Consider the following 24,610-nt stretch of genomic DNA (forward strand, 5'->3'; position numbering starts at 1 on the left):
GCTAAGATGATAACTTGATTTCTAAAAGATATTACTGGAATGATAAAAAAAAAGCATCAAATATATTGGGTAGGTCCTTTAAAGAGGTTTTATGAAAATCTATCCACACAGATTGCAGAGAATGAGGAGATAGAGTGGTGCTGTGATCTGTTCTAGTAGGGGGAGAATCCATACTAATGCTATCACAGACACTGACATATTAGTACAGATAACTGAGCAGTGGATTAAAGCAGTAGGATAAAATATGAAGATAGAATGATTTAGTTCAATAAACATTTATTAAGTGCCTAATTTGTACAAGGCACAAAAATAGGGTGGCACCTAACAGAGTCTTGAAGGAAGACAATGATTCTGAGGATTAAAGAAGAGGAAGTACACATTCCAGATGTGAGGAATGGTTTCTCAAAGTTGAAAGAGGCACGAGATAAAACATGACTTTGGGTGTGCACTACTGTTTGCCTAGAATACAGAATTTATGAAGGGAAAAGCATTAAATTCTTTATGAAAAGTCTAGAATTGTTTGAAGTCAACATGTGGAGGGCCTGAGACACTTGGCTTATGAAATAATATCTTATCCAAGAAGGTATAGGGAACCATTGAAGGTTTTTTGAGTAAGAGAGTGAAAGGACTAGCCCTGTCTTAGAAAGATTTTTTGGGCAGCCTTTTGAATTATTTGTTGGAAAAGGAGAGTGACTAGAAGCAGTTAGCCCAGTTAGAGGGTTAACTCAGCCCAGGAATTAAGTGATGAAGGTGACAGCACTGTGAATGCATAGAAGGGGAGCCTGCAAGATATGTTGTGCACCTAGAATGGATAAGACATGGCAATTAATTGGACATGTGGGGTGAGGGAGAGATAAGCATTAAGGATGAATCTGAAGTTATTTAGTCTGGGTGTGACTGGAATGACAGTAGTGTCCTCAACAGATACAATGAAGTTTGAAGAAAGGTCAGGGTGATAACAAAAAATTGTGAGCTCTGCTTTGAATGTGCTGAATCTGAGGTGCTGATGTGGCATCCAGAAGGAGAGATCTAGGGGGCAGGTGGAAATGTGGGATAGGATGGCTGAGAGAAATATTAGGGATGATTGATTATAAAAATTTAAATATATAGTTATAGCATAATACTTTGTTCTATAAATTTTGCAGGCATCTAAGTCAACTTTGTTAGCCTTCAATATGAATATAACTTTTTTTTTAAAATTAGTGCAACAATTTGCCCTCTAGTTCTATAGCCCATTGCCCAATCTTCAGATCAATGATATAACTTCAGACTTTTGGTTGAATTATGTATAAGGGGAAATCTGCAATGCCATTATAAACATATATATGAATATATATTTATGTTTATTAGCTATGTCTTGCCACAAATGCATTCTGGGTTCAGAATAGTTGTCACTGCCTCAGAACTTCATTTCAACTTTTCCCTTAAGTTTTTGTGGCTTGGGTCCCTTTTCAATTCAGAGACTTCTCTAAGACCATTAATAAAATGCAAAGCAAATGTTTTTACTCTGATAACAAAATCTCCTTACTATGAAGTATTCTGACTACAAAATACCACAAAGGAATCAAATCCTTTATTTTAGGAAGGGGAGGAGGCAGCAGCATGATGTGTTATATAGAACACTAGAAATGGATAAATCACATCTGGATTAAAATTCTGGCTCTATGTCTTACTAGCTATGTTACAGTAAGCAAGTCACTTAACCTTTGAGGGAATTAGACAATAGCCTCTCTAAGGTACCTCGCAGCTCCATTACTCTTATCAATTAATGAATTAATATTTGTGAGAAATTTATATTAATTTAGACAGAAAGGAGCTCCTGATTCCATGGAACTCCTGTGAAGGCTCTTGAAAATTTCATATTTTGGGCTTCCCCTGAAAGTGCCTGGAGACTCTAGTGTTGAGATCACAATATACATTTTGCATTTGAAAGGGCATACCTGAGAAAAAGGGAGTAAATTAAGAAACAGTAAAAAGAAAGAGGATATAAAAATGAAAAAAGGAACTTAATGTCCCAACTTTCAATATTTTAGGTTATCATTATTACTGTTAATCATGATTACTGCCAAAAGGATTATTTAGTTAAAAAAAAGTATGGCATTTGCCCTCTCAGTTCATATATTGTAGTAATTATTTTAACTGCAATTAATATAATCTTTTATATGATTATGACAAATATATTTATTGCTATAATAATGAACTGAGAAACAAAGTGTCCCCTATACTGCTTCTGTTACCAGCAAAAATTCTTTTGGCAAAAGAGAATAATGGGGCAGTAAGTGGATACTGACAGAGTGGGATGAAATGTGTTCTGGTTCTGGTTTTAACTTCATTTTACATCATAAGGAATATGAAAAATCTAGTCCAGTTCTTCTTCCCATTGAACAATTTCCAAGCTCTGACTCATCCTGTTTCTAAATCTGCCTTATATTCTGTGGGTATTAGTAGCAGGAGAAACAGTTCAAGTAGAGGAAAGGGCAGGGGCATACCTCAAGATCTATGGGCACGTGGCATGACTATATTCCCTGGACTCACAAGAGCTGAAGATATTTTAAAATTAAACACTTGGCTACTCTTCTTATAACACTTCAAACAGTCACCAAAAATACTTTTCAAGAGGAAACTATATAGCCTTCTTAAACAGGCTTCATTTTAATAGATTTGTCACGTGGGGTAAAGGTATAGAGAATTCTAAACTTTTAATGGGTAGGTTTAAAATGTTTCATTCATATCTGCGTATAACGCTGCTTAGGTATTGACAGCAAATGTTGAACAGTCATTCATTTATATAAAAGTTGGCATCTGTAAAATAGCACTGTCTTGCAGGATTGTATAAATGATTATCATTTAAAAAATATATTAGAAGGTTCTTGGCAGGTGGTTGTTGATTTACATTGTGATTTATCATGCTCTACTATGACAAGATGATTTTGGACATAAAGAGTAACAACCATTCTTTTTATTAAATAACAGTAACTATTTTCTGTTGTTCTCTAGCATATATGTGTGTATGAGCATGTACACAAACACACATACATGCATATATATATATATATACATATATCTGTATAGGTGTGTACACGTGTGTGTAGGTAGGTTCTAGACATGCCCACACACACACAGACACACACACACGAGCATGCACGAAGTCAAACCTGATTTTTTGAACAGCTAGCACTTCTTGTCTAGTATCCTTTGAGATCCATATCTTCTATGAGGAATCCATCATCTCCTGCAGCCCTCAATGACTTCACTACGCTTTGAAACATCTGCACAACTTATCTCAATGTAAAGTTACCTATTTTATTAAGACACATCTTTATAGTATTAATTTTAATTTAACTTTTTGCATCTGTGCATTTGACCCAACAATCCCTATGCAAATCCCTAAAAGACAGGAACCAGTTACATTTAGCTGAATCTCTCCACAGTGCTCTCCATATAAACATTTGCTGGACAAATACACTGAGGTAAGCTCTTCTTCACTCCATCTATATGAAGAGAAGAGAAGGGGAGCAGGACCTGTCAGTTTAATTCAATAAGCACATATCAAGCACCAGCTGTTTGCCAGATACGGTGTTAAATGCTAGAGATTCAAAGACACAAATGAATGTACGAAGACATAAATAGAAAGGATATACAAAGTAATTTAAAGTAATTTTGGGAAGGAGGAAACATTAACAACTGGGTAGAATAATGAAAGGCTTCCTAACGGAGATGGCAGTAAAGCTGAGCCTAAGAGAGTGTAAGGGATTCCGAGAGGCAGAGGTGAAGTCCAGTCAACAAGCATAGTCAACAGACTGGCAATGTGCTAGGGACTATGCTAAGAGTAGTAAGAAAGGCAAACACATTACCTATCTTCAGGGAGCTCACAACTGAATGTAGAAGACAACTTGCAAATAACTGTACAAACCAGACATACATGGCATAAATTTCAGAGGGAAAGCTTTAGCCATGGCGGGGAGGGTGGGTGGGTAAATAGGGGGAGAGAAGGAAAGATTCCTTGTAGAAGGTAGGATTTTAGCCATGTCTTGAAAGAAGCCAGGGAAGCCAACAGGTGAAAACAAGGAAGAAAAACATTCTATGCTTTGGGGAACAGTCAGTGAAAAGGTACAGTCAGGGGATGGAGTGCCTTATGTGAGGAACCACAAGGAGGCCAGTGTCACTGGATCATAGAGGATATACAGGTGAGAAAATTATAAAAAGACTGGAAAAGCAGGAAGTGTTCATGTTATGAAAGGATTTAAAAGCCAAAGATAAGAACATATATCCTTTATCCTAGAGATAACAGGAGAACACTAGAGTTTATTGAATGGGGAAGGGAATGACATGGACAGACTTGCTGTGGGAAGATGATTTTCATATTTGGGTGGAGGACAGACTAGAGTGGGGATAAATCTGCATCAGGAAGACAAACCAGAAGGTTATTTCACTAGGTAGTTGCCCACTAAGTCTAGAATGCTCTACTGAATCACTTCTGCCTTTTTTTGTTTTTGCTTTTTCTGCCGACTAGGCCTCCATATCTGATTAAGAATGGATGTACAGAAGACATCTACAGGTCAGGATCAATACTAACTGGCATGGCAGCATTAACCTGCTCTGTTTTACTGACCTGGTGTAGTTTGGCCCTCTGCAGGCACCGTGTTGGTCCTCTACTCCCAGAGACTGAAAATATTGGTACCAAATTTGACGTGTATAGTTGATCAGTTTTGCCCTATTGTAGCACAGAACTCTTGACTCAGCTCAAATTCCACCTTCTTCCAGAAGCCTCTCCTGGGGTACCTCTGGCTAAAATTTTCCCCTTCCACCTACACTGTATGTATGTGTGTGTGTGTGTGTGTGTGTGTGTGTGATATATACCTAATTATTTAAATGTTATCTCCCACATTAAAATGTAAATTCCTGGAGGGCAGAGATTTTTTTTTTAACCTTACTTTGTATCCCCAGCATTTTAGCACAGTTGCCACCACATAATAAATACTTAATAAATGCTTGTTGACTGACTGAATTAAGAGAAGGCAACATGTGTTAGTAGAAAAAGTAATGGATTTGAAATCAGAAAATGCAAAACCAAATCTCAATTCTGATATTTAACAGCTGTGTGACTTCTGGCAAATTACTTTACCTTTCTGAGGCTGAGAATATGTATATTATTTTGATCACAGCATTTTGAAGAAAATTTTTTATGAACCTTAAAATACTATATAAATGTAAGCTATTTATTATTCAGGTATATTAAAAGCACTTAGATTAAGATATGCCCTAGATTCACATAAAATTCATTAACCCTAAATAATTCTGAAATGTCTGATGATTTCGAATTTCTTATCATGAAATATAATTTATTTACTGATTTTATTTATAAAAGAGTAACTTAATATATCTTAATTTCTATGAGCATATTTAAAAATGAAATATTTTGATGCATCTGTGATCTCATGCATGTGATTACTGCTTCCAACTATTCAAATTTTTAAAAAATCTACATTGCCTGTCATAATTCTGTACATGCTCATGGCCTCCCCAAAATCATTCTCATGAAATTTCTTCAATATGCTAGGAAACTTCCTCTAGTTCCTTGACATTGTGTAGATATTTGTTATCATTTCTACCATGTAAATGACTCACCTTTTTTGCTCATACATCTCTTATTTTAAAAAATACAGCAATATTATATATATTGCAATATTGAAATATATACAGCAATACTATGTATTTTGAAAGTTATTAAAGTTTAAAAGTACAATAAGGTTTTTGGGATACTATAAATACATATCATATATATGTATATTCCATTTAAGAAACATGTATACAGTTGATACCTAATCTATGCAACTTAAAAACATAGGTACATATTTGTAGCATATTTCATATCTCCTTGAATGGCATAAATAAAATAGGTCTAAAATTCAATATCTAATTAAGTTATTTTTTTAAAGCATATATTTCTTGATTTTATATTTTTTTTTCATCTCTGTATTATATTCATAGTATTCCCTGGCATGAAATGAATTTAGAATGGCACGAAATAGACAATTCAGATGCAGAGATTAGACTAGCTCAAAAAGAAGAAGAAAAGGGCAGTAGAGGTGCTAAAGTTCTTGTTTATTGCTTTACAATAGTTTTCAGCAATTCAGCTTCAAATTAAAACCAGAAATACTTACTTAAATAAAATACACACGGGACCAAGTTTTTATTTGATAATACTGAACAAGATTCTAAAAATCAGATTTTTAAAAAATTAAACAGATATATACTATAGTATACACCCTCTATCTTTTCCCCATAAGAACTATGAGGTCTTATTTTAGATAATTTAACCTAATTTTTTACATTTTAAGCAGATTACCTCAATTCTACAATTTAAGTCTTTTAAACTCTTCTAATTCTTCAATTCATATTTTAACAATTTTAAATGAGACCATTATTGCATAGGGATTATAAGCAATTTTACATCTCATTAACCTTGCTTTGTTTTAATTACAAAGATCCTTTGTTAGATTTCCTTTAAATGATCCAGTTTGTGATTTCAGTCTGTCCTAGGGAGTATTTCAATTCAACTGCACATTCATCAACTGTTTTTGTCCTGTTAATTGTTGACAACTGCACAATTATGCTCTCTAGTAATGATTGATGAATTATATCCCTAAGTTTAGACGTTAAATAGGATAAATATTTATAACACTTTCCACTTAAAGATTCTAATCTTCACCTTCACTAAAGCATTTAAGATTGAAATCCTAACAGTAGAGAGAATGTATTTTAGTTCATATCCCATTTAAACCTTTGAAAATATCAAGTGAAAGAAGACATACTTTTAGGTGCACTAGACAGACTTTAATGTTACTTATACAGAAAAATTCTCAGATATCATATTTTGGGGCAGGAATTCACAAGCCAGATCTATGATATTAAGAGATTAAAAGAAGAAGGAACACTGACCCACTGGAGTTACAACACCAGTTCTGATAATAACTGGCTGTGTGACCTTAACCAAATTACTTATGCCTCCTGGGCCATATCACTTCATTTGTGAAATAAGAGGGTTAGAACAGCCAGTCTCTAAAGATCCTTTCCAACTATTAAATTCTTTGAGACTATGAAAGTGGAGCTGTTAACACTGAGTGAACATCAATTTTGCATCAGGCAGTATAAGGACATAGAAAGGAGAAGACATGGTTCTTTCCCTTAAGGAGCATCTAATCTAGTTTGGGAGATAAAATTTCTACTTAATAAAGAACTAAGCTGGCACCAGCCTTATTGGCCCATGAATTAATGTTGGCTAGTCAGTGAAGGAGAATGAATGCAACAGATTCTTATCTTCTGATGGTCTATATTTGCTCTCTTGGGAACAAATATTTGTAAAAAGGATAAAAAGTCCTTGTGGATATAAACTAAGTTGGTCTTTGTTTTCAGATAATCTAGGCATAAAAAATTATTATTAATCTGAATGTCTAAAAGACTCACGATTTAAAGGGTTTGGGTGCTCTCGCCACAGAAACTGATTTCAATGCTTCTGTTTCCGATATTGTCATGGTCAAAAATATATTAACTATAGCCCAATATTAGAGTGACACAGCTCTCTGAACTTCTCTAGGATGATCCTTAGATGAGAAACTCACAATACTTTGGTTAAAACTTAATCTTTCCATCTTAGTAAATACCTGCTAGATGAGAAATAGTGTAGTAGGGTTGCTAAAGGGATAGAGAGACTTGGGTAAGGGCCTACTAGTTGTGTGACCACCAGCAAGTTACATAGCATCTAAGTGCCCCAGGCAACTCTTTAACGCTCTGAATTGCTTATCTGCATAAATTTAGGTAGGCCTATACAGGTGATTCCTTGCAAAGATGAAAGCCAAAAGTATCCAGCAGGGCTTATATTGTCCTATATAGACTAAGAATAAAGGGTTACCCAGCACTTCTCACACAATACTTTAGATCACAATGTTAAACATGAAATAGCTGAGCTAAGAAAAAAACCTCCCCAAAGTTTCCTTAATACACATTTAAAAAGAAGAGAAACCTCCATGTTTATACTTGAATTTCCTTTTTTTGGTAAGTTGTGATGGAGCAGTAATGGGCGGAACAGTAAAGACATTTGGGACCCAGTGATAAACTAATCAAGCAGATGAGTGAGAAATACATTACTGTTTTTAAAACTGTTTCAACTTCAACTCTGGTTTAAAAAAATATCCTTACCACTCTTCTCTAGTCCTTATGGGAATGCTTTGAGATATTTATTAGAGTATCAGATAAAAAAAATTTTAAACAACCAACTTTCAAATAGAAAATTTGAAATGGCAACGTTAAGTTTTCAAAGCAGTAGCCGGAGTATGTATGGTCCATAGATAAGTTTTCCTATACAACAATTCTCTATACCCTTTCCAGACATCTAAAACAAATTCTCAATTAGCTTACCAAAGCAAATGTCCTGCCTTAAGTTTTAACCTATCTCACTAGCAAAATAAATTTTTATGAAAATTTTAAAATATTTTCATAAAGTTTACAAAAGTGAAAGTCAAGAATTCTGCCTCACTAGTTTAGGGGTTAAGAAAAGTGTGTGCATTCAGCATGGGGGAAAGGAGACGCTGCAGACGTTCTTACAAAATTCTGAGGACTTTAGTCAGCCGTAAGGATAGTATAAGAAAACAGTATGATACAATTGCTAAGAAAGCTATTTTGATCTTTGGCTGCTGAATTAACACATATATAGAATCCAAATGAAAGAAACTACTCCTTTTCTGCCATTACATATGCTACATAAACAATAATCAGTTCACTTTAGGTAGGACTGAAAATTAGAATTCAAGCAGAAAATAAGAGGAAGTTGAAAAGTCTAGAAATCATATCCTTAGAAGAGGTATTAGTACAAGAATCTGGGAAAGTTCAACTTGGTCTAAGGGGAAGACATAGTAATGCCTGCATATACTTGAAGCAATCTCAATTAGCCGAGAATATATTTCCATGTTACTTCAAAAGCCAGAACTAAAACCACTAGATGAACATTTTCTTCTCTTTAGAGAGGAAAAAAAAATAACTAGAATTAAAAACTGAATGGTTGCTTCGTGATAGTGATTTTCTTGTTATTGGGAATATTCAAGGAGGATGAGCCTCTACTAGAGATGCTATAGAAGTGATTTCTATATTTAGTAGAGGATTTGAGGCAGTATGGGATGTTGGGAAGAGTGCCAGGCCTAGAGGTAGAAGAGATATGGTTTTAGATCCCACCTCAAACACTAGCTGTGTTACTATGAACAATTCATTTAATCTCTCTGGGCCTCAGTTTCCTCGTCTGTGAAGTAGGGATAATATTTACTATCTCAAAAGGTAAATGTGAAGATAGAATATTACAATATATGTAAAAATACTACAAAAACCTTGTACCTTTTGTTGTCACTGTAATCTAAGGTCAGGAAGGAGACTGAAAATCAAACACAAGATCATAATTTCTGTTACTTGTTCCAGTTAAAAAAAAAAAAAAGGAGGTTGAACCTACGGGATAAAATTATATTTTCACAAAATTTCAATGGATTTTCAGTTTTCCATTCTCCTCCTGCCCTGGACCATCACTGAAAGTTAAGGAAGACTATATTGCAGGGCTTTTAAGGAAATCCATAGCTGGCAGTTTGAGCCTAATGTTTGTTTTTCAGGACTTTTTCTCCTTTTTTCCTTAATCTCCTTTTTTATAGATATGCTTGGTGGAAAGTATCACAAGGATTATGTACCCCAGCTATCACAAGATTTATTATGATGTGTGTCCTGGATGTTTTTGTGACTTGCAAGGAAGCAATTCAAATCACACATGCATAATCCTATACTTTCCCTTCTCCTGTGTACCATTCCCACTTTCAAAAAATAATACCATCTCATTATTTAAATATATTTCCCATCTCTTCTTTTTAGTAGTAGTACATCAAGAAATATACTAGTTTGAAAGAAATAGCACCAGCTTTAAAAGCCTATGACAGTCTACCCAGTTTAAGCTCTAGGTGCTCATTATTATGATCATATAGAACATTACTGATTAATAGAAGTGTCTTATAAGGTCATGGAATTATGAACTAGAGGGAATCTTACGAGATCATCTAGTCTTACCTCTATATTTAACAGATGAAAAACTGAAGCCAAAAGGGCAATGTACCCTACTTAGAAAATTCAAAAGAATTAATATAGCCCCATGAGTTAAGGGACCCGAATTCTTAGCTCAATACTAAAATACGTCTTCTGCATAATTTTGACTTCAGTTCTACATCTATGAATATAATTTATAATTTATAACATTTGCCAACCAAAAAATAATTTTTGAGGTTGTTAGTAGCAATAACTTATAAACCATATACATTATTAGTGTATAAAAAAGAACTTATCTTTCTCAAGGCTTTTTCATCCCATTACATTGAACAAAGGTTCTTGTTTAACCTAGTTAATACTATAAAGATTTTTAAAAGTTCATAGAATATGATAAATAAGAGGACAATTGGAAGTAATTTTCAGAGAAACAGTCTAGTTTCAAGAAGATAAGTAATCTTGGAAGAAAAATAGCAACAGTGACCAAATGAATGTTAAAGTTTTAATTTTTTTAAAGTGGGTTGTGAAGAATTTAAGTCTCAGGCTTAGAAGCCACACATGTCATAGAGGAGATAGGTACATCTGTTTTGATGTGTCCAATACCAACTAAGCCAAAGAAAGCCCATTACTAGTTGACTGTAAATAAAGCAATGGAAAATAAGGGCAAACAAAATGACAGGTAAAAGACAGGATACGAATACAAATATAGAGTAAGTATTCCACTTTTGACGATCAACTTCATGGTAGAAGAACTCAATATTCTGCATGTTTTGGGTACATGACAAACAATCTAAAATGTTCAGGTAAAATTAATTCATATGAGTTGATAAAAAAATGAGGAAGTATGCAGTAAACACTATGCTCCCCAAACAGATGGAGTGGCAGATGGGTTTACAGATTGGATTCTCTTGATCCTCTGTGTAAAAAAACTTGCTACACAGTGAGATAGTGGCTCAAATCTCAAATAAACCTCATAAACCATTCTGGCTCTTTTGCTTTGTGTAAGGTTTTTGGATAAATAAATGAGCCTAACATTTTATATTTTAATAAAATAGATATACCTTAGCCAGATGCCTGTACAGTAACTTCTCATTTAATTTAAAAAGGACTTTTCAAGTCTTTTTGGAGCAGATGGTTAAAAGATATAGTCACCCAGTGGACTGAAATATAAAATTACTTGTCTAAAAACTTGAATAATTACCTTCCTTCATTGATGAGCTCAATAAATGCAAGTCCGGCATTCTTCTGAATCGAATTTTGCCATTCCTAAATGGAAAAACAAACAAACCAGAGCATGTTTAAAAAAATAGTAGCAGCAGAATTGTATGAATATATTTGACTGTCCTGGCTAAGAGGAACTTGAACAATGGAAATGTGTTGGTTGGATGGTTGGGTCTTTTAAACCTCCACATATGATTTTTTTTTCAAAATTACCTCAAACTTGATTGGCATAAAAACACACATATGTATAAATGCATACGTGTACTTATATTGTGTGTTAGTACATTACATATAAACACAAAGGCACAGGTGGGCTCTCAGTAAAAATATACTCCCAAATGATTAATACTAATCTTTGGAGTCAACATAAGTATTTGGGATTAAAATTAAAGAATTTGATCCAGAAATATTAGTCCAAATGATCATTTTTCATACTTTAACTTCTAGTAACTTTAAAGTAAAAAATAAAACACATATTAAATATTTATTTAGAATGGCTAGAAAAGGAAATATTCTGATTACTGTAATATTTTGGTTGGTTGAAAGTTATCATATGGTTATCATAACTGAATTTTCTGGAAGCAGGGAAAACATACAATATTAAAACCATATGCCACAAAACTTAACCTTTCTAATGAATGAAGAGATGATGGGACCTTGGGAGTGCCTCTGGGTCATTATAAACAACTTTTTGGAGGATATCATAGAATCAGTACAGATTCAGCATAATCCTATGAAAGGTATTTGTAATGACCAAACCTACCTCTGTTTCTCTTACAACTTTTCTCTTTCTTTTACTCTTGTATCCTCAGTCTTAGTGTAAAACCTCATCACCTTTTGACTTTCTAACTAGGCTCTCTTTTTTCATTTTCTAAGCTGTTTCTACTTCTGTTCCATTTTATAAAGGGCTACCAAAATCAAGAACAAATATGACGCTAGTCCCGCTACAAAAAAAAAAAAAATCAATGGTTCCCTTTAGTTTATAATACAAGTTATTCAGTCTGAAATTAAAAGTCCTCCATAAATTGGTTACAGCTTATCTTGTCATACTTATTTCATATCACTTCTCAACTATTCAATATCCCAGCCAAAACTGACCTGTTATTCCCTGAATTTTTTCATTTTCATCTTCTTTATCCTTGTCTTCACATAGACAGAGCTTCCCTCCCCCAGTGAAACAAACTCACTTCTCACCCCCAATGTCTCAGAATCTTCATCTTTCTCCAATCCTCAGTCCAAATGCTATATAATATACAAAACTTTTCTGATACTCTGCCTAATCTCCTCCTTCCCCATTACTAGTCTTTTCCTCCTAGAACTGTTTTGTATTTACATCTGCTACTTATACCTATCAAATTAAAAATACATAAAATTATAAAACTCAAAATTGGTTGGGGCTTAGGGAAATTAATAATTTATATATTGCTACTGACAATATAAATTGGGGAGATATTTGAACAATTTGGAAAGAATTCAATTTAATTCACCAAAAATGTATTAAATGCCTATTCTACTGAGCACTTAGGAGATACAAGGATGAATAATAGTTTCTGTTCATAGAGATCTTACAAGACATTAATAGCCTAATCCCCTACTTACAGGAATCTGAAGCCTAAAGAGGTGAAATATCCTGCTCAGGGTCACACAGATAGTAAGGGACAGAACAAGGTATTTCAATCCACAGAATAAAAAAAACATTGGTTGGTAAGGAGTTGGGAAGGATCACAGCATCCACCTAGCCCAACCCATACCTAAATGGAATCTTCACTAGAACATATCAGACAAATAGTTATCTATCTTTCACTTTAAAACGTACAGTAAGGGGGAACCTTGGTTCTCTGACTTTAAATACAGAAAACTTTCTGTTTTATCATGATATAAGAACTATAAACTCCACAAGGACAAGGACCGTAATTTTTCTTTTATTTTTTTGGGGGGGTGGTGGTGGTGGTGGTAGTGGTGATTGTGAGGTAATTGAGGCTAAGTGACTTCCCCAGGGTCATACAGCTAGTGTCAAGTGTCTGAGGTCGGATTTGAACTCAAGTCACTCTGACTCCAGTTCTCCATCCACTGCACCACCTACCAGCCCCTAGAATTCTCCCCTCATCTACCCCAAGGTCTAGCAGTGTACCCTGTATACAGTATTTCATTTAAAAACGTTTGTTGAAGAAAGACAACATGACAGAGTGGACAATGTGTCAGGTTTGCATTAAAAGGATTAGGGGACAAAACCTGGCTTTACTATTAATCCTACCTGTGTAACTTTGGGAAAGTCACTTAACCCCTGCTGAGTTCTGGGAACCTGGTTTGTGAAATCTTGTCATTTTTATGTCCTGTCTTGCATCTGTCCCCTTCTTCCCACTCACACCGTCACTTCCCTAGTTCTAGCCCTCATCACCTCTCACCTGGACCACAGAAAGAGCCTCCTAATTGATTCGCAACCCCCATGCCAATATTTACTCCATATAATTGCCAGAATGATTTTCCTACAGGCTGACCATGTCATGACCATGTCTGCTAACTCAATAAACTTGAATGGTTCCCTATTACTTCAAGGACCAAAACTACTCTCCATTTGGCATAATGAGCGCTTCTTCATCTGACCAAAACCTAAAAAGGAGGAATGTGTAATGAGATTGGAAAGGTAGATTGTCTCTTCTGCTATCCCTAAACTTCTACAAAAGTCCTCAACATAAAGCAGGAATGATTATGGGTTCTTGAAATCTATGTTAATGAAGTATACACTCTGGGTCCAACCCAAGGTAGAAATAATCAATAAACATTTATTAAATGCCAGCTATGTGCCAGACCTCTTCCTACTTCCCATTCTTTGCATGAGGTGCATCTCTCAATATAATTTTTCTTCTTTCGGAAGTGTTACCTGGAAACAAACTTCTAGTATGGGTCAAACAAGAAATTTTGTGTCTGTGTCCAAAGAGCAACCTAAATTTAAGAGGCTTATCACTAGAAGGATGATAAAGTTCTTAAAAATTTCATGTATCAACTCATGAAGACTACCACTGACTAAACTATGAAGGGATCTTGATTTCAGTCCATGAATAGAGTATCCATAAGAACATCATAAACGTAATAAAGCACCAAAGGAAACGCCCTTGTATACTGAATTTGAAGGAGATTTAGAAGATTTTTGCAAGTAGTAATAAAAGAAGTAAGAAAATCCAGGACTTTAAGGGTTGCTTTCTGTTGTCACAGGGTCCATTCTTGCATCATCTTTCTTATTTTGATAAATTTGTACGCAAAGCATCACAAATCTGTATGAAGGCCAAGGTATTAAGTGAAGCACCAAACTGCCATTTACTGATAATCATGCCTTTTATTCTTCTTTTGGAAGAACCACAGAACAAAGACAATTTTTCTTTAACGTCTCCAACTAACAAAAATTATTTGGACTACATTTCTAAAATGGCATTATGACCATTAAAACATTTATACATGTTTCAATTAAAGTTAGAGGAGTTTTCTCTTCTTGCACTCCTGTAAATGATGTGTGTGTGTGTTCTTTATAAGTTAAAAGGACTGACCTGATATTCTTCATGAAATAAAGCTAGCTTTTATCCTTCAGAAAACTGCCAGAATTTAATGTTTTTTCAGCTTTTAAAAATAAAAATAAAGTCTAATGACAAAAATAATACCTAATGAGAAAAGCAGAAATAGTAAAGCTATTCCATTTCATTCATGTTCATAAAAACCTTAAACGGAAGCCCCTAAGCACTTTAAATAGAAGGAGAAATACATATGGTACAAAAACACTGGAAGAAGGGGCAGCTAGGTGGCGCAGTGGATAGAGCACCAGCCCTGAAGTCAGGAGGACCTAAATTCAAATCCGGCCTCATACCAAACACTTCACATTTACTAGCTGTGTGACCTTGGGCAAGTCACTTAACCCCAACTGCCTTACCAAAAAAACAAAAAAAACAAAAAAACAAACAAAAACACTGGAAGAATGAGTAAGGAGGCAGAACAGCAAAGTCAGAAACCAACAGGGAGGAAAAAGTATGTAGTAACTAAAGAAAAAGAGCTGGCAACACCTCCTTTTGTTTCCTATGGCCAAAGAAAACTTTTAGGACCTCATCCTTACAAGAGTAGGTAATACAAAGCCCGTGGCTTGATGATAGCAAAAGAACAATACCCAGACCTGCCAATCAAACAGAAGAAGGAAAATACCTTTTTTTAAAACTGCAACCAGGGAGCAGAAGTCCTCATTGACACTTTCAATTTTTATTCTAGCTCTACTTAAGAGAAAATGTTTATTTTTCCTATTACATGTTACTTTCTGGTAACAGCTTAGAAAAAGATGAACTCTTTCAAGTTATTATATTATTAATTTCATTTTTCTCTTATAGCCTAAATAAATATACATATCAAAGTTCCTAACTATCACAAAATAATGCAGTAATTGAGTAAATTTGGGTTATGATACATACATTTCTCTTCAAGCAGGTCAACTCTTTGGAACTTACATGATAAGATTTGCCGTATGTATAACATAGCAAAACTCAGCAGTTAAAATCACTGAATAGTCATACCAGACATTATGTATATAATGCCTTAAGGTTTGTAAAGTGCTTTACATTAATTTTCTCAGTTGGTCCTCACAACAACCCTTTGAGGCAGGTGTTCTTTCCATTTCACAGATGAGGAAACCACAGCTAAAAGAAAGTCACTGACTAGCTCAGAGCCACAGTTAGTAAGGCAGAACTGATACCAGTCAGGCCCTTCTGGCTTCTGGTTTAATACTCATACCACTCTGCCACCCAGCTGTCTGTATAAAGGGTTCACAGGACTTTGACCTAAAAGGGAACTTTAGATATCATTTAGTAATAGACTTACAGAATGTCAAGGCTGAAAAGTGTATTGAATGTAATCGAGCTCAAGATCTTTATTTTGTGGATGGGAAATTCGACATTACTTGCCCAAGGTCATATGAGGAGTAATTGGCAGAATCAGAATTCCAGGTCTTCTGACTCTAAATTCAAAGTTCTTTGACAAGTATTATGCCCCTTCATGACTGTATTGCTGTATGACATGATCAATTACTCATAATCACATTTGCTTGTATAATGCCATTTTACCCATATAACACCTTAAAGTTTACGAAGTGCTTTCTTTCCCTATAAATTATCTAATCTGATCTTAACAACAAGCTTGTGGGCTTAGGTAGGGCAAATTATATCCATATTTTATAGACGAGGAATATAAAGACACGAGAGGGTAAATAATTTGCATATGGTCCACACAGCTAAGTAATCAACTGATCTAGAATTTGAACCCAGTTTTGAATCCAAGGGACTAAAAGTTATTTACATAGTAAGTATAGTTATCAGAATTCCAGGTCAGATAAAATATTTATGTATTATTAACAAAACTAATTGTTAATATTTTAAGATTCTTAAAGATTCATACAGTATGCATCTATCTATATACTAACAAAAGGTTTTCAAATAAAAAATTAGACATGGCACAAGTAAGGCAAGGAAAAAAATTTTTTTAAAATAAAAAAAAAATACCCTCTACATGATAACCAAAATTGTGTCTATTTTGATTGTTACCAAAGAACTAGTATAAGGCAAAGGGAACTAAGCCTCAGTGCCTACAATAACACTGTCATAGGTTCCCTGTTATAAAAAACTTAATTTTTCTTTTAAAAGAGAGAAAGAAATAAAGGGATGTAGCTTTTATTCCAGCAAGAGCTGGTAACAGATGGTAAAATGAAGGATAATGGACATATGCTTGGCCTGAACTCCACTGAGTTAGAAGTGTATTTCAAAATAAAGTTTTAAAATCAGTTCCAGAATTTTTCTTTTCTTTCTTTCTTTCTTTTTTTAAGGGGAGGGGGGTTTTAAGGCTTACTAAAAGGACTGGACAAATTCAAGAAATATTCCAAAGAAAAGGTGTAAATTACCCCTAGTATCACATAAGTATCTTCATCAAAGGAAATACTTAACTTTGAGGTTAAATGTCTATGGAGGAGTGCCAAGTCTCTATATCTGACACAATTCTTTAGCTCTTCTACATGGAAACATAAAATTTCCTTAAGATAAAGGACTTTGCTAGGGAACTGGATCTCATATTAAAGATCCTTTGAAAATAAACACTTTGAAGACAAGTAAGTTCCAGAACAATGACTATAAAATCCCTATGTTTTGTTCAGAATGAGGCAGATAACCTGATAGAAATCTCAGGCCCAGAACTTTCCTTTAAAAACTGAAATAAATCAGAGAGAGAGAGAGAGAGAGAGAGAGAGAGAGAGAGAGAGGGAGTGTGTGTGTGTGTGTGTGTGTCTGACAAACCAAAAAAAAACTGCCAGACCATCTCATCCTAGTCATTTCAGATGAACACACAGCTTGTACCTTCTGTCTTACATTCATTAAAATGACTATATTTAAGATCCCAAGAAATCCAATTTTGCTTAGATATCTTGAAAATGTGAATGCATGTATGTGGTATTTTGAAATTAAGCAACATTTCTGAGAAGGAACAAATATCAGATGACAAAAATAACTTCTGAAGTAATTTTCAACTCTGAGATTTTATGACAATGATATCAAAGAAGACAAAATGTTGTAGGCCTCAAAATTTTATTTCACTTTTCTGTATCATGTGAAAAGCATTTATCTTATGCATGCCTCATGGACATAAATAATATTAATAAAGATCAGCTAAGGAATCTAATTAGTACTTTGAGGGGGGAAGTTATGGGAGGGGAGGTGTCACTAGGCCTGTGATTTCATTGCTGAAGGGAACTCCTGTTGAAAAAACTGCCTCAAATGATGCTGATCAGCAACTGTTCTGCAACATATACTCTGAGAGACACAGAAAGGTTATATTACTTGACCAGGGACACAGAGCTGTGTATGTCAGAGGGTGGACTTCAAACAAAGTCTTCCTGATGCTAAAGCCAGGACTTAATTTTTAAAAACATAAAACTGAAATTTCCTCAATTTATGTAAAAATAAAAACCTTACATACAATGTATATTATAACTTTGCCCTTCTACCTGTACAGATTATATATACAAAACTGCCTTGTAGTAAAGAGTTCATGCACGAAGTGAATAATCACAGAATTATATAATGTCAAAATTTAAAGTGACCTGAGAGGTTCAACCAATAGCTGAATCCCCTACAAGAGTGGTGTCCAACTCAAATAGAAACAAGGCTATTAAACTGTACATAAGGATCCCTATGGTTTGCAAATTGACTTAGAAAAACACAAATTAATATTATGTTTTATTGTTATTATCTCTTTTGTTAAATATTTCCCAATTATATTTTAGTCTGGTTCCCTCGTACTGGCGTACTCCCTCTGCCTTATAACACACCCTAGAAGTAGTCATTCAGCCTATGCTTAAAGACCTACAGTGAAGTGGAATCTTAAGGTAGCCCAGTATACTTCTAGATAGTTCTCATAGTTAGTTTTCTTTATATAAAACCCAAATTTCCTTTATACATCCTATCCTTTGTTCTTAGTTCTGCTCTCCAAGGCCAAGAAGTATAAGACTAATGTCTCTTTAATTTGATAATGTTTCAAAAATGTGGATCGCTCACATCAACTAAAAAGCGTTTATTAAGCGCTTATTATGTACTAGTTACTGTATAAGGCAAAAAGGATATAAAGACTCCAGGCCCAGTACTCTATTGACTGTACCACCTAGCTGCCTTACTTCTCACTTGGATTACTACAATATCCTCCTAATTGGTCTTGTTTCTTCAAGTATATTCACTTTCCATTCCACTCTCTATACAGCTGCCAAACTGATATTCCCAGAGTTAAGTGCTCCTACCACTCTCCTACTCAAGGAGACTCATTGACTCCCTAGTTACCTCTAGGATAAAATGCAAACAACTCAGGAAAGTCTAAAGCCCTTTACAATCTGGCTCCATCCTACTTTTCCAGGTTTATTGAACATTACTGCTGTTAAGACATTCGACATTCTAGTCAAACAGGCCTATTTTGATATGCCTTGTACATCACAGGTTGTATCCCATGCCTGGAATGCATGTCTTCCACCACATCTCCTTCCCCCAGAATCCTTAGCTTCTTTCAAGGTCAGTCAATCAGTCAGTGGGTACTATGCTAAGTGCTAGGGATACAAAGAAAGGCAAAAAACATTTCCTGCTCTCTAGGAACTTAAAATTTAACAAGTTAAACAACATGTAAACCAATATGTATAAACAAACTATACAGAGGTAAAATAGGAAACAATCAATAGAGAGAAGACACTAGAATTAAGAGTGATTGGGAAAAGACTTCAGGAGACAGAGATGAGCAGGGAGGGCATTCTAGAAGTGGGACACAGTAAGGGAAAAAGCCTGGAGCCAAGAAATGAAATATCTTGTGTGAGGAACAGCAAGGTCAGTTTCACTGGAGCAAAGAACAAGGAGACAGGGGAGGAAGGGAAGAATGGTAGGTATAAGATGACTGGAAAGGGAGGAAGCCTAAGTTATGGACATCTCTGAAGAATGCCAAACAAAGGATATTATATTTTATTCTGAAGGTGATAGGGAGAGAAGAAAGGACTATTTCCTTTTTCTTTTTGTATTCCCAGTGCCTAACAAGTACAGATATATATACAGATATTACATATTAGCTGTGATTAACAAATGGTTATTGATTCTTTTGTCCTTTTTTTTCCAAAATAGGTCGTAAGCAACCCTCCCCCCCCAGCATTTTTATTATTATTTTTTACATTTAGTTTTGCTGGACAGCTTATGTTCATTCAGTTCTTTAACACTAACCCTATTCTGATGGAATTGTTTCATACTTTTGGATTCAACTAGTTACCTGCCCTTTCTATTTTCTGAACATCGCTCTGAAAAAAATCTAAGTTGCTCAATGTTGGCCTGTGCATTCACAGCAATACCTTTAGAGACTATCATATTTTCCTACTCAGCAGAGTTGCTTCTGTCTTCAGTATTTATTTTTTGATTTTTTTTTATAATTTATTATTATTTATTTCCCATTCCTTCCTGTACTGGTTTTTCTACGACTTTTGGTCTGGGATTCTACCCATTCTTTTTCTGAATCCTTTGAAGTCTGTTCTCCTAAAACAAATCAATTTTCACTTCCAAGAGAAATTATAGATATGTTCAGAAAACACAGGGAAATCATTAGTACATATAAAAATAAAACAAATTTGATTGTTACACAAAAGAATATTTTATGAAATCAGTATTCTTAGGGGTCGTCAAATTAAAATATACAAAAAAAATGTTCAACTTCTTCTGTATCTGTACATATAAACGTATACATGTCTATATACAATACATAAAAATCCAAACTGTTTTTAATATACTATTTTGAAAACTGAATTTTATACAAATATACATTAGCTACATGCATTTGATGATGCTAGTTGACATATCTTGCTGAGCAAACATCTGCTAGATATAATTAGAAAAGAAAATGAGAATTTTCAATGAGTAAAATATGGAAAATACTTTAGATTTTCAGACTTATTTTGTTTAAAAAAATACAACATTTGCTTTTAACTCACAACGTTTCTCTAAATTCTATTTAAGATGGTAGTAGCAACTTCATGAGGTAGTATTAATTTAAGAGAGTTAGTTGGTCTAAGAAAAAATAGAGCTTGAGGGAAAGTCCATTATTAAAACTGGCTATAAAACAACTATGATAAACATATCTTTAGTAATTCCTTAGAAAGAAATTAATAAACAAAAAGAAAATTATTTTTTCTACAAGAAAGATTATTTACATGCTAATTCATGAAGATCTAGTTATAATATGAAGCCTTACAGAAGCCCAGGAATTCACAAATTGAAGTACTCTTGGCCTCTGAGGTCACTCCCCACTGATTGGATGATTCCTCCCAGAACCTCCATTTTGAAGAGTTGCTAAAGCCAGCTAAATTTCATTCCTTTTTTGACTTCACTCTGGATTTCTTCTACCTGGCCCCTTACTTCCACTTCAGCTTTCTTTTATATGTTATCTTCCCCCAACAGAAGGAACTAGGGCTGTCTTTCTATCTATATTCCCAGTGCTTAGTACAGTGCCTAGCATATAGTAAATACTAAATAAATGCTTATTGACTAATTAGTCATCTTTGCCCCTGGATTCTAAAGGCAGTGAATTAATTGCTCACCTGTTTCTCTTAGAGACTTCTCAACTCACTGTCTGACACTCACTAGATACTAAATAAATGCTTGTTGATCAATAGATTGCACAGGTCCAGTGACACATTGCCTGTCCTTTGTCTTCTGGGCATTTTAGGGATATTTGGAGATACTCATTACCAGAAGATTGGTGCACAGGTGATGATTTTGTTCTTTCAGCCAGAACAGCTCAAGAAGACCGCCCATTAAGGAGTAAAAGCATCATTAATGAAGAATATGCCTATAGTAATGACATCAATAACCCTTGATATAGTTTCCCTGCTAACAAATAGTAGAAAGGAATCAAAGGAATACCCTCAATGAAATTTTTTCTGTCATGAGACTAGATTAAAGATGAGAAAGATAACTTGAACTAACTATCGTGGCATGTTCTCTAATGATGCCAAGAACCTGGTCATATTTCTGCTATACTGAAATATTCAATAGAATCTTTTTAGAATCACAATATAATTTTCAATCAAAAACTTATGGTATAGCAGGAATTACATATTAGCTGTAAGACTGTCATAGATCACAAGGAAAAGTTTTTAAACAAATTTAGTCTTCATCAATATTTTCTACTTAGCTATGTTTGAGTAAACAATGAGACTTAGTAGCTGGTGTTAGAATGTTTTGGACAGACTCATAGAATTCAATCAACTAATCAATAAACATTTATTAACACCTATTATGGGCAAGGCACTGTGTTATGCTCCAGAGATACAAAAAGAGGCTAAAAGATAGTCCCTGCCCTGAAGGATCTTACAATGTAATGGGGGGAGAAAACATGCAAATAAATATATACAAAGCAAGCTACATACAGGATAATTAGGAAATAATTAAAAGAGGGAAAGCATTGCAATTAAGAGGCGTTAGGGAAGACTTCTTGTAGAAGGTGGGACTTAGAGAAAGCCCAGGTCTGTAATCTGAACATAGGAGGGCATGGGGGACAACCAGAGAAAATGCCTGAAGCCAAGAAATGGATTATCTTTGTTTGTTGAACAGCTAGGAGGCCAGTGTCACTGGATCAAAGAGCACTTGTTGAGGAGTAAGAAGACTGGAAAGAGAGGTAGGGGGGCAGCCCTAGGTTTTGAAGAGCTTTAAATGCCCAACAGAGCATTCTGTATTTGCTCTTGGAGGCAAATGGAAGCCACTGAGGTTTATTGAGTGTTGGGGGCGGGGTTTGACATGATCAGACCTGTTTTTTAGGAAAATTGCTTTAGTGGCTGAATGGAGAATGGACTCAAGTGGGGCAGACAGAGGCTATTGAAATAATCAAGGTGTAAGGTGATGAGGGCCTGCCCTAGAGTAGAAGCAGTATAAAAGGAGAGGAGGGAATGTATTGGAAAGATAAAGCAAAGATGAAATTGGCAGATGTTGGCAACAGCTTGGATATGGGGTAAAAGTGAGGAATCCAGGATGATGCCTCCGTTGTAAGCCTGAGGGAATGGAAGGATGGTGATGCTCCTTACAATAACTGAGAACTTAGAAGGACTAGAAGGATTAGGAAGTGGCATAGTGGAAAAATAATTAGTTCTGTTTTGGAAACATTGGGTTTAAGATGTCTACTGGACACACAATTTAAATCACAGAATCATGAAAGTGAAAGGTAATTTTATCCAACCTTCTGCCCAATGCTAGAATCCCTTTTTATAGCATCATTGAGATATGATAATTCATAGAATTTGAGAGTTGGAAGGGTCTTCATTACCTATCTAGTCTAACTCATACTGGAAAGAAATCTTGACTTTAACATATCTGATATCTGATTATCCAGTTTCTAACTGAAGACCTCCATAAAGTAGGAACCCACCATCTCTCAAAGAATGGCGCTCTATTTTCATATAGCCTTATTTCTTAGGAAGTTTTTCTTGACATCTAGCTTAAGTTTTCTGCTTGGAAAGCCTAATCCTTGGTCCACATGAGAACCATTCAAATACATGGAGATAACTATCATGTTCCTTCCTATGGTTTTTCCCCACCCACTACACTTCCTAGCCTCCTTTTCTCCAAGCTGAAAAAGGTCAGTTCTTAATCCAATCCTCATATGCCACTCACTCAAGGTCATTCACTATGTTAGGTGCTCTCTTTTGGAATCTTCCCAGTTTACCATAGTGGTAATAGTGGACATAAAAAAGTGGCATAGTGGACCAGATCAGGAGTCAGGAATACCTGAGTTCAAATATGGCCTCAGACACTTAAGAGCTGTGTGACCCTGGGTAATTCACTTATACCCTGTTTGCCTCATATGTAAAACAGAGATAATAACAGCACCTACTTCAAAGGGTTTTTAGAGAATCAAATGAGGTAATAATTGTAAAGTGCTTAGCCCAGTGCATAACACATAGTAAGTGCTATGTAAATGTTACTTATTATCATCGCCATCACTATCACCACCATCAATGCCATTCTTAAACCAGAGTGCACACAATTGAAAATAGTACTACAGAGGGGGACTAATGAGGGCAAGGTAAAGTGAGACTGTCACCTTCCTAGAAATTATTGACCCTCTTAATGTAGTACAAGATCACATTAGCTTTTTTGGCTACTATATCACACTGATGACTCACTTTGATCTTCTAGTCTACTAAAATAACCAGATTTTTTTCAGAATAACTAGCTATGCTTCCCTTGATCATATACTTAAAAAGTTGGATTTTTTGCAGCCAATTTTAAGACTTTACATTTATTCCTATGAAGTTTCATCTTTACTAGGTTCAACTCAAACCTGCCAAAATCTTTTTGTTCTGACTCCATCACAGGGATACTGTTAGCTATCCCTATCAGCATTGGGTCATCTGCAAATTAAATGAAAAAACAAACAAATAAACAAATGAAAAGAGTTCTGCTTCCAGAAGCCAAGATGGTGGAGAAAGAAGTAGCTCTCATTCTCCCTTATTGACCTCTGAAAGTCCAGAAAATATTGACCCAGGAAAAACCATGGAATAGCTGAGCCAGCAGAAACATGAGGCATAGCAGTCTTAACCCAGGAAGCGTGGGGGATTAATGGGAAAGGCTGGAGGAGGGGAAACAATACAGGATGGGAGGTGTCCCAGCCAGCCAGCAGCAAGCCCCACCTCAACATAAAGGTAAGAGATCCTGAGACCTAGCACCAGGATCCCCAGAGAGCCTCAGTACAGGAAGGGGAAACAGTAGACACAAGCTTGGAAAATCACCATGGGTGATGG

The 24,610-nt window shown here is 35.1% G+C and overlaps 1 protein-coding gene across 5 annotated transcripts in view; it reads right to left on the reverse strand.

The window, feature by feature from the left end:
- NBEA (neurobeachin) overlaps window positions 1–24,610 on the reverse strand; it is a 769,899-nt gene that overhangs the window by 338,879 nt on the left and 406,410 nt on the right. For all 5 annotated transcript variants that reach the window (XM_027877685.1, XM_027877686.1, XM_027877684.1 and 2 more), the window contains one exon: window positions 11,270–11,334. In XM_027877685.1, the coding sequence (XP_027733486.1) occupies window positions 11,270–11,334 (65 nt within the window). The remainder of the gene's footprint in view (window positions 1–11,269; window positions 11,335–24,610) is intronic.

The sequence above is a fragment of the Vombatus ursinus genome, unplaced genomic scaffold (genome assembly GCF_900497805.2).
Source record: "Vombatus ursinus unplaced genomic scaffold, bare-nosed wombat genome assembly UNPS02014813.1, whole genome shotgun sequence".
Lineage (NCBI taxonomy): Eukaryota > Metazoa > Chordata > Mammalia > Diprotodontia > Vombatidae > Vombatus > Vombatus ursinus.